General features: G+C 40.8%; 1 protein-coding gene across 5 annotated transcripts in view; it reads left to right on the forward strand.

Moving 5' to 3' along the window:
- Positions 1 to 14,396, forward strand: part of tenm3 (teneurin transmembrane protein 3) — a 284,166-nt gene that overhangs the window by 161,520 nt on the left and 108,250 nt on the right. For all 5 annotated transcript variants that reach the window (XM_078282759.1, XM_078282760.1, XM_078282758.1 and 2 more), the window contains 3 exons: positions 5,566 to 5,697; positions 12,773 to 12,856; positions 14,008 to 14,132. In XM_078282759.1, the coding sequence (XP_078138885.1) occupies positions 5,566 to 5,697; positions 12,773 to 12,856; positions 14,008 to 14,132 (341 nt within the window). The remainder of the gene's footprint in view (positions 1 to 5,565; positions 5,698 to 12,772; positions 12,857 to 14,007; positions 14,133 to 14,396) is intronic.

A 14,396-nucleotide genomic window follows, 5' to 3' on the forward strand; every position in this document is an offset into this window, starting at 1 on the left:
AAAATCCCTGATATTCCCTGACTTCCCCTGGGAATTAATCAAAATCCCTGATATTCCCTGAGTTCCCCAAAGAATTTATCAAAATCCCTTACTTCCCCTTTCTGGAATACACCTTTCTAAATTCAAGATACAAATCATTCCATGATTTGTGTATTTATGTCCTGACTCACATGCTCTAATGAAGGTTTGTGTTTTGTGATGGTTGTGTTCCCTTCGGTAAACCTAGTACAATGTAGGTAATCGTTGGTTTTGACTCTTATTTCTTGGAATGTGTTGTTGTTCTCCTTATTGGGGATCTCCTATGAAATTCATGTGTATTTTTTGGTCCAGCACTTCTCATTAGAGAAGTTTCTTCCCTGGTACTTCTCTAAAACCTGATTTGAAGTCCCAGTCAAAGTGGGAATCAGGGCGTGGATGGACTGCTCATTCCGTTTCATTTGTTCCTGGAATCAGCTGGTACTCCTACGTTGCATGCCAAGCCCTATTGGCACAGGACAGGAGTATTACCTGGGAACATCAAGTGATTTGGAATCATTTTGGAAATCATCAGTGATTTTTATCCCGTGTGAATCTGCCATGTCTGTAATTTGTAAGGCAAAAATTACGGCGCAATTTACCCCCCATATTTTGGTGAAGACAGAGTTTCACTGATAATACTAATCCCACGCGAATTGAACTTTCATAATTTGTTTTTGGTGCACAATTTCTTCTTCTACTTCTTCCTCTTGATGCTTGATTTCTCTCCTCCTCCTGTCATGAAGAGTGGAGGCAGTAGTGGAATCTATGGAAGGGTTTGAATGCATTTTCAGCACAAACTTCAGGCTTTGCTTTGCTACATCAGGAAGTGATGAATTGTAAAATCTTGACTTTCTACAGCTGCATCCGGTGATCTCAGTGAATTTCATTTTCCCATGTGGACATGTTTCAGGAAACACAGGGGCGTCATTAATTCAGCAGTCCTGTGAGAATAGAACTTTATTTGAGAAATGTTCAAATTGTTTTTAAAGCTACTGGAGGGGAGCTTTATAGCTGCTTCAGTCAGCCGTTTTCAGTTAGCTTCAGATTCTGTGCATACACTCTTTCTAAGGATGAGTCATTTTCAACACCTTCATAGAAATGCATGATTCAACACATCCTTAAAAAATAGAAGAAATACAATCCAATCTGCATTTCTGCGCCGAAAATGACATTTGGGAGGCAAAGAATCGGACCTGTGGAAAAGCACAAACGCGAGAAGAGAAATTTTGGTGTTTCGGTGTTTCAGCAGATCCGATTCTTTGCTACGGAGGTATTTCTCTTCTCACGTTCGTTTGTGTTTTTCCGCAGGTGTGATTCTTTGCTTCCCAAATGCCACTTTCAGCACAGAAATGCAGATCCAGATTACATTTATGTGCTGAAAGTGGCATTTGGGAAGCAAAGAATCACACCTGTGGAAAAACACAAACGAACGCGAGAAGATAAATTCCGGCGTATATAACCCCCCGTACATTTTCTTCGGCCTCATCCTAAAAACAGCGTCTTTTTTCTGAACACATTCCCTGCCTTTTAAAGCGCTGAACCGGGCCTTTGTAGTCCCTCTCAGTGTGTGTCAGATTAACAGGGCTGAACTGGGATCAGTTGGGTCTTTTGAATCGGAGCAGGAAAGGCTGACAACGGGGGGACCGGTGGCTGATCCCAGCTCTGCTTTGAACGCAGTAGGAAGCGTTGTGTTCCAACCAACCACAGCAGTTCTGCTGCTGCTGTACTCTTCAAACTCTAAAAACTCTCCTTATTTACACACCAATTCTTCATTCTAGACAAGTGGCAGCAACATCTCTTTATATCCATATATTCTAATGTACTTTATATTGCATGTATCTTGTGTTTTTTTAATTCATTTTTCATTCATACTGCATATTTTTTGTCCTACTGCTGTTATTTCACACACCCTCATAGTGTTGTAATTCATTTATTTTTCATAGTTTTCTTACATTTCTACTCAGCTCTTTGTAGTGTTTAAATTATGTTAAATTGAAATGACATGAAATGAAATTTATTTAATATAATTTACAGCAAGTTAAAATTGCTGAATAGATAAATAAATTAAAATGAGTTACATCAATTATTAATGAATGAATTATAAATTATTCCTCTATTTATTTATTACTGTATCCTATTATTTCTATTTTCTGTCATTTGAACCCACCTCTCTCTCTCTTGTTGTTTAATATTAGAATATTATGATCATTTTTGGAGTAGGGGAGTAGCTTATTTGATAATCCAACCTGACCAAAGTCTCCCTGTCTATGGTAGTGGTTCTCAACATGGGGTCCGGGGTCCACCAGGGGTCCTTGAGGGGGTTCCAGGGGGTCCCCAGCAAATTGATGAATTGTTAAACTTCAGCATTATTTCATTTACAAGACGTTAGAGAATGTAGAAGAATAACTGTTTTGATCATAGTTTCACTGTTATCTCTCTACCTACAATACAGATAGTCATGGAATTCTGGACAAAGTCATATCTAACATTAACAAGAGATTCACTCACACTGAAACTCCACCAGCATGAAATCTCCATTCAACCGGATTCAAACCCTCACCTCCATTCAGTGTGTGTGTGTGTGTGTGTGTGTGTGTGTGTGTGAAATAAGCATAACAAAAAACTCTATATGGTGTCGCTGTTACCACCATGATTCCAGACTTTGCACACCGCCTGTAGTAAATCCACAACTTCCTTTTCAATGAATTGTTCCTTTAATTCCCAAATTCCCTAAAAAGGTTCTGTGAGAGACTTGGTGTTTTATTACTGTTACCATGGCTCTTAATCCTCTCGCTTTATCACACGCACACACACACACACACACACGCACGCAAACACGCACACGCTCCTGTCGATTCGCCAGCTCTCTCCCATGACCCTTTGCTCCTCTCCTCAACAGGAGGGGTTGTGGGTAACGGGCTAGCGCAGCACGGCTCTAATTTAATGAGGCAGGGAGGTGTGTATGTGCGTGTGAATTTGATGTGTGCGCGCGCATGTGTGTGTGTGTGGGGATTGAACCCGCGGCAGGGGTTTCTCTCTCTAAACGTTCCCAAGTTGAATCTCTAATTGGTCCTTGACACGACTCTCTCTCTCTCTCTCTCTCTCTCTCTCTCTCTCTCTCTCTCTCTCTTATATATTCTGCTTAGATTTCAGTGTCCTTTACATTAATACTATTCCTCCATTTGAAACCAACACAGTTCACTGCTTAGACTTTTATAGTATCATTAGTGCCATGTACTCTCAGATGTAAAGTAAATGGGGATTTGTTTGTTCTTTTTATTTGAAATATTCAGTCATGAGGATCCAGATCATGTGACAGACAAGGGTTAGACTGACCCATATTGTGCTGATATTGACCTTTTATACATATTGGATATGGTCCAAAAATGATAGAGGCTCCTCCCTGACCACAGCTACAGAAAAACCTGACATATTTTCTTTTCTTTGCATGTTTTATTCATTTGTTTCATTAATTTAATTTGTCTGGGTTTCAGTGGAGAGTTTTAGTGTCCCATGGTGGTCTAAATGCTGTTTCAGAGGCTTTTCCACCCTGACAAGAACAATCTGAAGTAACAGGCGGAACAATATATCCAATGTAGCTCTTGTTGGAGGAGCAGTCAGTCTGCAATTACAGACAGACTGCAGACAGATATGGGTTTTTGAAGGCTGGTACTGAGAAAACAATCACTCTCCTCTCCTCTATCGCTGTCCCTTTTTCCCTTGCTTTCAGTTTTCCCTCCTCTCTGGGCTCCCTTTAAAAAAAAAAAATATCGCTCTCATGCAATCTTACAAAGTGCAGGACACCATGGCAGTTTCAAATCGAAGCTGGGGGAAAACACAAATACAAAAGCGCTGAGCTGTTCTTTAAGTTTGACCGTTTTCATGCCAAAAAAAAAATAAAAAATAACAAATATTCAGTGTTTCCCTTTGTATACTTGTCAGGGTGGAAAAGCCTCTGAAACAGTATTTAGACCATCATGGGACACTAAAACTCTCCATTGGAACCCGGCATGATATTAATAATAAAACATATTAATGGATATTTGTGTGGAATCTGATCAAAACGTCGTGTTTCATAGACAACCAGTGTAGTATTGATCAAATCTACAATAAATTATGTAATCAATCAAACTGCATCATAACAGAGGTGGACCACACTGACTGGACCACATCTGATTTTTAATAAAAGTTCAATATCGGCCCCGGATATCGGTCCGACTCCACCTACAGCCTGTTAAATTTGCGATGTGTAATTCTCCTGGATCGGCTAGGCAAAGCGGAAAACCTAATACCCCCTCCTGTGTTTCGCATTCCGAAACGCCACATCAGCTCCGCTGTTATTTATCAAAGCCAGTCAGCAGAATTCAGCGGACGCCACGCGCAGAATGTAATAAAGCGGAGTGAAAGTTGAAGGAGAGAGAGAAATGCGATGGCGAACAGAAACGGGGCTTTATGGGTGTTTCTGTTTCTATCTGGTTTGCACCGATCGTGCTCCTTTTTTCGGGCTTATACAAACAATCTTGTTACATCTCAATTGGAGAGAGAGAGAGAGAGAAAGAGAGAAAGTAGATGGTTTACAAGCCCAAGGACACAGACATGCATACTCTCTCTCTCTCTCGCTCCCACACACACACACACAGAGCGTAGGTGGTAGAGGTGAGAGTTGTATTGCGTTATGTCAGATAAGCTGCCGGCGGCCTCCTTTGATGCTTACACACTCCACTCTGTCTATCCCAGGGTATTGGTGTGTGTGTGTGTGTGTGTGTGTGAGAGAGAGAGAGAGAGAGAGAGTATGAGAGGCAGCAGTTGTGTGATGTGTGTGTGTGTGTTTGCGCTTATATGTGTTTCAATATGGGATAGAATGTGTGTGTGTGTGTGTGTGTGTGTGTGCACTTAATTGTGTGCCTAGCCTGAGAGAGCGTTCTAGATGTTAGTCATGTTTCCAAAAACATACTGTTAGTGCTACGCTCAATATGCTAACCACAGCCCAGAGTATACTAACACACACACTCTCTCTCTCTCTCTCTCTCTCTCTCTCTCTCTCTCTCTCTCTCTCTCTCTCTCTCTCTCTCTCTTTCTGTCACACACACACACACACACTTTCACACACACACGGCCCGAGGGTTTCTGGGCATTAGGAGAGCTTGTTAAAATGCGAAGCTGTGAATTGATCAGAGAATAAACTAAGCTCCGCTCTGGCCTTACCATACACACACACACACACACACTCACACTCACACACACTCTAAAGACAGTTTATCCAGCAGCATGTCTGTGTTTTTTTATCCGGCCCAGGGAGACCAATAACTGATTTTGTTATCTCTCCTTTTTCTTTCTCCCACCTTTCTCTCTCTCTTGTCTTTCTCTCCCCTTTCCTTCCATTCTTTCCTCCTCCCCTTCCTTTGTCCGCTCTCCTCTTTCTCCCTCACCTCTTCCCATCTCCTCCTCGTCCCCCTGTCGCACTCCTTTCTTTCTCTCCTCTCCCTCTTTCTCCTTTCTTCCTCTGTTTCTTCCTCTCTCCCATCTCTGTCTCCTTGCTCTCTCCAGCCATGCATCTGTTCGGTCTTAACTGGCAGCTGCAGGAGAGCGAGGGATACGGAGCGTTTGAAAACGGAGGAGGAGGAGTAGGAGTAGGGAGAGACACAACTCCCAACACCATCATGGTGTCCACAGACAATGGTGAGTTACTACTTAGACCCATGTTTTTGGAACAGGAAGGAGGTTAACTGCGCAAGACGTTAAATTAACTATTAATTATGAAATTAAGCTGAAGAGGCTTTACCTGAAGTGATAATCCACCACATTCTTTTTCTATTTATTCTAAACAAGTTTCTTCTGTAAACAGCAGAGGACAGAGGGACACTTCATAGGTGTTTAGAACAGCAAATGTAAATAGAGAGCAGCAATATGGACATTTACTGATATGAAAAAGTCACAGATTATTACTCTAAGCCAGAAATTTTCTGGCTTTTTTTCCCAATACTTTTCATTCGTACATAACAGGTTCTATAGAACCTACTATAGTGTTTTAACTATCGGTTGTGTTATGTTTAATATCCTGGTCCTGTTTAATACCCTGTTACCAGAGGTGGGGACTCGAGTCATATGACAGTTTGAATTGCTTGAGACTTGACTTGATGCATGAAGAGAAGACTTGAGACTTGACTTGACTTGGGACTTGACTTTGACTTGTACTTAACTTGGCAAAAAACCTGGAACCCCCTCAAGGACCCCTGGTGGTGCCCGGACCCCACGTTGAGAACCACTGCCTTAGGGGACGCGGCCGCTTTGGCTTGTTGCCAGGTTGTGAGGATTAATAGGGTGAAATGATGAGATGAGGCTTCAGGTACAGATCCCTCACCTGATGCTTCCAAGTGCAGATGCAATTATTTTCCAGATGGCGTCTCTTTTTTTTTTTTTTTTTTTTTTGTCCTTGTCGAAGGCGTCCCCTTGGGTCGTACAGTACAACAATCAGCTTCACTTTGTCCATGTTGGTCCACTACTCAAAAGAAATGACACTCCCACTGCAACTTTTTTTTTGTCTTTCTTTTCGGGGCTGGGATGTGGGGGGGGGGAGTGAAGTAACCCAGGGGTTCAAAGGTCAAATGTCATCAAAGATTCACCTCGACCAATAAAATCCACTTCAGCAAATAAGACAGTTTCAATAATTTAAAATACACCTTTTAGTGGGTTATACCCTTCACAGAAGCATTTATATGTGTTTTCATAGCGCAGCAGTGGCACCTTATTGCTCCCAGTCCTCCACCCAGTCCTCTCTTTGTTTTGTGCTTTTTGCCTGCTTCCACTTCCCTGATGGAAACTGAAATGATCCCAATCTATTTCCACTTGAAAACCTCTGTTTGCACTTCCAAACCTTACAACATTTTTTTTGTCGATTTTAAAAGTCTGCAACTCTGAAAACATACCGAAAATGAAAAACGTAAGCAACGTCTCTCTCATCAGGCTTACTAAAATCGAAATGTTTTTCTTATAGAAGGAAGTAAGAGAGGCAAAGGAGACAGAGAGGCATAGGTAAGAGAGAGAGAGAAGAAAGACAAAGGTGGATGGAGGAGAGAGAAAACGCATCTCGACGATAGGGAAGAGAGTAGGAGAAATATACGAAAATAAAGAACAGAGCAGAGGGAAAAAGTCTAGGGTGAGAGAGATCAACACAAAGAAAGAGTGAGAAGTGGCTTCTCAACTGAAGCAACTCTACCCTGCACTGTCTAAAGATAGACTACACACACACACACACACACACACACACACGCAGGGGATAATGGCTAATGGCCCAGATGAATCAGGGCTTCAAAGTGGCACCTTCAAAACGCCTCAGTGACTCTGCACAAGTGTGTGTGTGTGTGTGTGTGTGTGTGTGTGCGCCTACGTGCATGTGTGTGTGTGTTTTCACGCCTGTGTAGTTGTGTGTGTGTGTGTCCTTGAGAAGGGGGTTGTCACACTGTCCACCTCCTGACGCTATATGAAGTTGCTAACACTCACCCACTGTATTTTATTCCTATGACGTGCTTTACCCACACACACACACACGGATACATAGACACCCACATACATACACACATAGAAAGACACGCACACACACTCAAATACCCATGCATACACACTTAGTCACCTGATTACTCACTTGCTCCCTCACTTCGTTCATTTTGTAATTTGTCGTTTATACAGTTGCTTAATCCCACACACTCTGACATTCATTTGATCATTCAATCACATACACAAACACACACATACCTTAGATACACTAACTGTGCATGTGTGTGTGTGTATATAAGACATCCACTAAATTACACCCAAAAGAAAACGGCAAGGCAGGAAATCAAAGTTAGAAAAGGTAAAAAAAACAAAAAAAAAAACATCCACATCATCCACAAACTCTTCGAAAATAGGCTTCAAAATTGCATCATCTCCTGACTCGGGGTAAACAAAACAACTTACTATTGACTTGCTATTGATTATTAACTTGGTATTCCACAAAGGCATCACCAAACGCCTTCTTTGAATTTGAAGCAAAGTTTGAAATGTGCAAGCTAAAGACACTCCGCAAACACAAGATCTCATTGACTTAAGGCCCTGACACACCAAACCGACATCAAAGAAGCAGCGGCGACGAAGGCCGACTGTCGCGTCGCCTCATGTCGCCTGTGTCTGGTCCAAAAAGTTGCACTTGAACACACCGCAAAGACTACAGCCAACGACCAACTAGCACGTACGTTCTGCGCCTGCGTGAGGGGAAATAACTCTCCATACCAGCAGGTGGCGGTAGTCTGTGTTCGTCATTCAAAAAGGGAAACCGGAAGACCTAGGACTGCGGATATACAAACCGTAAACAAAGCAGCGTTTGCTTACCATTTTCACACCACTCTCGCTCATCACAGATGGTTTCGCTACTTCTAATTGAGAATATGTCTGATAAGAAGTTGCAAATGGCACTGGCGTTGTCAGCCCTTTTGGTCTTTTGGTTGTGGAAGAACGACTTCATCGTTTGCTTGCTTTCGTCACTTCCGTTTCTCTTCTCGTGCCAATCAGAGTGATCTCTCTCACCGACGGGCTCCGCCGCCGATTCAACATGCTCAATCGGCCGAAAAGCCGCCGACAGGGGTCCGACTAGTGCCAACGTTGTGGGACACACCGCAAAAACTAGGGACACAGACGCTTACCGACGGCCCGACATTGGCCAGCGGCCGACCGTCGGCCTGGTGTGTCAGGGCCTTTACACTTCATTGATTACCGCTTCAGTTTCAAATAACAGAGATGTGTTTACTCACAGCCTGCTTTGATATATGAAGGCTTTTTATGTTCCGGCATCATGATACATACTGTGTGTGTGTGTGTGTGTGTGTGTGTGTGTGTGTGTGTAGACACATTCTTGTGAACACAATAACAAGAGCATCACTTAGAACCTTCATACTTACAGCAGAAGTTCCCCCTACAAAGGAGATGATCTGATTAGATTTTGGAGCACCGTGCTGCATAAATTTGCCCTGACAAGAATAAAATTCCTTGGAAACGCTGGATCTTTGTCAATTTTTGGAATTAGTTTTGCATTTAAATAGGCCACTTTAAAGATATTTCGTATCAGCCCAAAATATCGGCCATCGGCAGCTTCGATCCAAAAAATATCAGCATCTGCCTTCAATAGTTCAACCTCAAAGACTCTAAAGAGAGAGAAGACGGATGGATGGACACATACCCACAGAAAGAGGAAGAGAGAGATAGAAACCGACAGAGAGAGCTATAACCTTAGTGCTGCGTTCACTCTCTCAAATCACTCTGTGTGTGTGTGTGTGTGTGTGTGTCTCACCTTAATAAAGGCTTGGTTGGCTGGATGAGGCTGACAAAAGCTGACCTCATCCAGCCAACCAAGCCTTTATTAAGGTGACACACACACACACACACTCAACATCTTTTGTTCTGCTGTGTCTTTGTCTACCTGACAGAAAGCGATAGAGCAAGATCTCATTCTCTTCTCTCTCATCTCTCATTCTGTTTCTCTTTAATGTCTCTATTGTCCTCATTTCTGCTCTCTCTCTTTCTCTCTCTCTCTCTCTCTCTCTCTCTCTTTCATTTCTTCCTCTCTCAGCTCATCTCTCCTCTCCGCCTCACAAACCTAAATTCACAGAGTTAGAATTGAAAGAGAGAGAGACACAAGTGGTGGTTAGAGAAGAGGGGTTTGTGACTGGAAGATTCGGAAAAAGTAGTATGTACATTTTTTTCAGTAGAACAGATGGGGGGGCTAGATAGAGGGAGAGGTGGAGGGAGAGAGAGGAGGAGCGAGGAGAATGGGAGGGGGAGGAAGAAGAAATTAAGTTCTCTCTCTATTGAACAGTGTTTGTGCTTAATTGCTTCTTCAGACAGTAGAAACTCGAAATGGCCTTTTTATGACCACCGCTGCTGTGTGCGTGTGTATATGTGTATTGTAAAGTGTGTATGTGAAAGTCCTTTTTTTTTTACACACACTCACTCTCACACACACACACACACACACACACACACACACACACACACAGTGAGGTGTAGTATAGGGAGTTCTCTTGTTTCCTGTAATGATTCCCAGCTGCTATTACCAGCCCATTAATTAGCATGAAACAGCTTTCTAGGGAGGCCACCACTGTGTGTGTGTGTGTGTGTGTGTGTGTGTGTGTGTGTGTGCGTGTGCGTGTGCGTGTGCGTGTGTGTGTGTTGTGTTAGAGAGAGGGGAGAATGAGTGTTTGACATACATTTCAGTGTCACACATTGTGTGTGTGTGTATGTACAACTTTGTACTTGTGTCATACGTTGCAACTCATATTGTTGGTATATCCAATATGCGTAATGTCTAGACTGCAATATGAATTTCACAGACATACACACACATCTGAGTCAGTGTTCGTTCATCGTCCAGATGTCATGGCTTAAAGCTCTTAAAGTGTAATGCTATGAATAGGAAGGGACTATTAAATTCCAAACTTTGGATAGCAGTAGCATGGTATGCAGCAGATAGGGACTATATAAAATAAGGAATGGTTTATCTATGTAAAGCTAGCACTCACAAGTGCAGGTAACACTGTGGACAATGGTTTAAACCACAGATTAACTTTAGAGTGCGTAGATAGATCTATGTTCAGCCTGTCCTCATAGAAAATTTGCACGTACACATAGGTAAGCAAAAAGTAACACACTGTCATTTTGTATTATATTCTAGTGCAAGTTTTCTACTGTAAGTGAAGTTGTAATTTTTAGCTAAAGTGTAAGTCTAATTTACCCCTAAGCCTAATCTTAACCAAAATTGTTGTGGTTGCTTACCCTTACCCCTAACCTTAATTCTTACCCTTAAGTTTTTTTAGCACAGTGATATATTAGTGATATATACATATGGCCATTTGTAGGTATTGTACAAATCAATTTGTAGGTATAGTAGAAATCAAGGGTGCATAACATTCTCTTTACATATTGTACAAATGTTTTATGAGAATACATTGCATGTTATAATTTAGATTTATGGCCCAGTCGATGTGACCATTGGCCTTTGACATTGTCTATAAGATACCCATGATGAAGGCAGAGAAGTAAGAGAGAATGGTTAGCTCACACAGTAGGAAATGACTAGCAGTCCTGTGCTGTCCAACCCTGGCAAGAACTTTGAACTATGGACGTATCTAGGATTAGACTCAATATTAGAGCAACGATGACGTGCTGCCGTCACCCCGAAACCTCGTCCAGTGTCTAGGCGAAGACCCCAACATGTCCTCTATGTTCAAAAATAGCAACCCTCAGAGCAAAGTGAGCCTTTTCCAAGGACATTACACTTGGCGGCATAAGCAAGTATTACAGTTCCTGCCAACGGCAGTTCAGAGTTAAGTGGATAAAAATTATCTCTAATTGTTAGGCGAGAGGAAGCTGCGTCAAAGTGGCTTTGTACTTGAGCCGGTCAAGAAAAAAATATTATCGAACAGGCACATGTAAGGGCATTTAGGTGACGCTAAGAATTGTGAAATGCAAGCAGACACAGTTCCAGCAATCTACAGACTGAAGACTGAAGATCTGTCCCATGACTTAAGGAGGCTGTGTTCTCATCTCTTAGTATGATTGTTTTACATGTCGATATTTGTCGATATGATTCCGTTTCTGAACTGCTGAGTGGGCTGTTTCAAGCCAGCAGGGTCAGCTGCCCATCGGTCTGTTGTTGTGAAGACGAATAGCGGGTTTAGAAGTTCATGGGTCATGTTGGGATTATCTGGAGATAGGCCTAAAGGTAGACATAGGTTAGCATTGATGAGTATTGTTCTAATCAGTGTTGAGATTAAGGTTAGACCAAAATGGGTTTTTGAAGACCGATATCAGTAGTTTTGGATTGAAGATGCCGACAATAGACATTTTGTGCTGACATTCAATATCTTTAAATTTGATCATTTTCACGACCACAAATTTCAAAACATTACAGGCATTCGGTTTTTCCTCCAGAATTGTATTCTTGTCAGGATGAAAAAGCCTCTGAGCAACAGTATTTAAACCATCATGGGACACTAAAACTCCATTGAAACCCAGATAAATGTATTTTTTTTAAGCAGATTAGCAGCTCCTTAAGGCAGGGTGAGGCAGGTTTCATTGCAGGTTTTACTGACTGACAACCACTAAGCTGTTGAGTAAAAAAAGGAGGAATCTCCATCATATTGGAGGTGGATGACACTGACTAGCCAATATCCAATTTTTAATATAAGGCCAATAATACCTCCATATATGAACAAATGTAGCGGTCTAACTCTATAGTATAGCCGGTACAGTGGTGGTTTTGGGAAGCCAGAATTCCTGCTGATCCTTCTGGAGGTTTCCTGGGACTAATTCAGCCAAACATCTGTGATGGGAGGAGTGCACTTGATAACACCAATGACTAACCAGCCCTCCTTTTACTGTAACACCTAAACCAGGTTTCTATGGAGGTATTCACCCAAAAAATGATACAAGGGATAGTTACATAAGATAAGATGAAACTTTAATGATCGCCATGGGGAAATTAGGTAATTACAGCCTATGTTTTGGTAAAATATTTCTCTTTAAAGTAGCATTGGCTTCAAAGGGCAGGAAAAACAGCTTCCCTCTGCATTCTAGGTCAGTGCTTCTTCTGCTGATTCCAACACTTAAGCAGAGCTAAAGCTACTGTATATCTATAGTTTATATTAAAATAAATTGAGGAAAATATAAAAAAAAAACTGCATTATGTGCATATTCTTAACTCTTTTTGTGTCTCACTCTGCAGGTAAAATGTTTCTTCTAGAGAACAACACCATAGACACAGGAGAGGTGGATGTGGGGAGGCGAGCTATACAAGAGGTCCCACCAGGTTGGTTATCACACACACACACACACACACACACACACACATAGGCCTGGCCATGCCACGGTTGACCACAATATAAAAGAGTGAAATTAATCACACACAAAAAACATGTTCACCGATGTCGGTAGAAGTATCATTTTGTAATTATGTTCACCTATCAGAAGGATTTGTGTTTAATGAGTGACTCACTAATGGTTTGTCAAAAATCTTTGACTGCATTTTTTTTTATTGAGTAAAGTTGACCGAAATAATAATGGGAAAAGAATTGCAGGATGGGAAATAAAACACAGAAAAAGTAAAAATGAAATAAAATATGGTTAACTCTTTATAATAATATTAATAGATTATTTAGTTAAGTATTATTTTATTAACTGTCAAATAATTAACAATTATTTTTGTCTTTTAACAGTTTACTAAGGATTAGTAAATACTATAAATGTTACTTGAACATTATTTAGTGTAATATAAAATCACAGTTTATCATTTATATATTGTATCATAACTGATAAGGGATGATAACAACTTTCTGATTGTTAAATAACCATTTATCAGCAGTTTGTCATCATCTTATTTATTATTTTATTATGGTTAATTTTAAGACTAACTTTTTTGGGGTGACTATTAGTTGCAGCTGATGTTAGATAGTACAACATTACTGTTAAATCAGTTCTCAACTATTTAACAATTATCTGGTTGTTCATTTTTTATTACATGAATTAATGTTCAAATAACATTTATAGCATTTACTAATCCCTTAGCAAACTGTTAAAAGACAAAAATAATTGTTACTTATTTGATAGTTAACAAAAAATAATACTTAACCAATGTTGAATAATTATAAATTCGCCATGAATTCAGGATGGTTATTATAAAGTGTTACCAAAATATGTTCTATGAAAAGTAAAAGAAAAAGTTTCTCTCAATGAATATTTTGTCATAAGATTTTAACAAGGATACATTATTCTCATTGTTGACCATTTGCCACCGGACAAACATCAAGCTGTAGTCATCTCTTCAAAAAATTTTGTTTTTAATCTTTGACTATGGTGTATGTTAGTTTACAATAAAAAAAAAACATACATAGCATCATTGATAAATCATTCATGTCATCTTGATTTTTAAAAATCTGTTTGTTTGTTGTTGCTGTCTCCAAGGTATCTTCTGGCGATCCCAGCTATATATCGACCAACCCCAGTTCTTGAAATTCAACATCTCGGTCCAGAAGGATGCTCTGGTTGGGGTGTATGGACGCAAGGGCCTACCCCCCTCACACACACAGGTAGGACGCACACACACACATGCACACACACACACACATTAGGCTTCAAATTGTCCCTTCATGACTTTTCCTAGACCCACTTTCTGTGCAAACCACTGTTGTTAGATTTTCAAAATTACGCAAACAAATAGTTATTTTGGCCTTGGTTTCACTCTCACAATTCAAAACGAAATCAACTACAATCTCTCCATACGGAATGAAATCTTATCAAATGAGATCCGTAGCCCCTACTGTGTCTATCTGGGGGTCCCTGACATGAAAACA

This window comes from Centroberyx gerrardi, chromosome 3 (assembly GCF_048128805.1).
Source record: "Centroberyx gerrardi isolate f3 chromosome 3, fCenGer3.hap1.cur.20231027, whole genome shotgun sequence".
Taxonomy (NCBI): Eukaryota; Metazoa; Chordata; class Actinopteri; order Beryciformes; family Berycidae; genus Centroberyx; species Centroberyx gerrardi.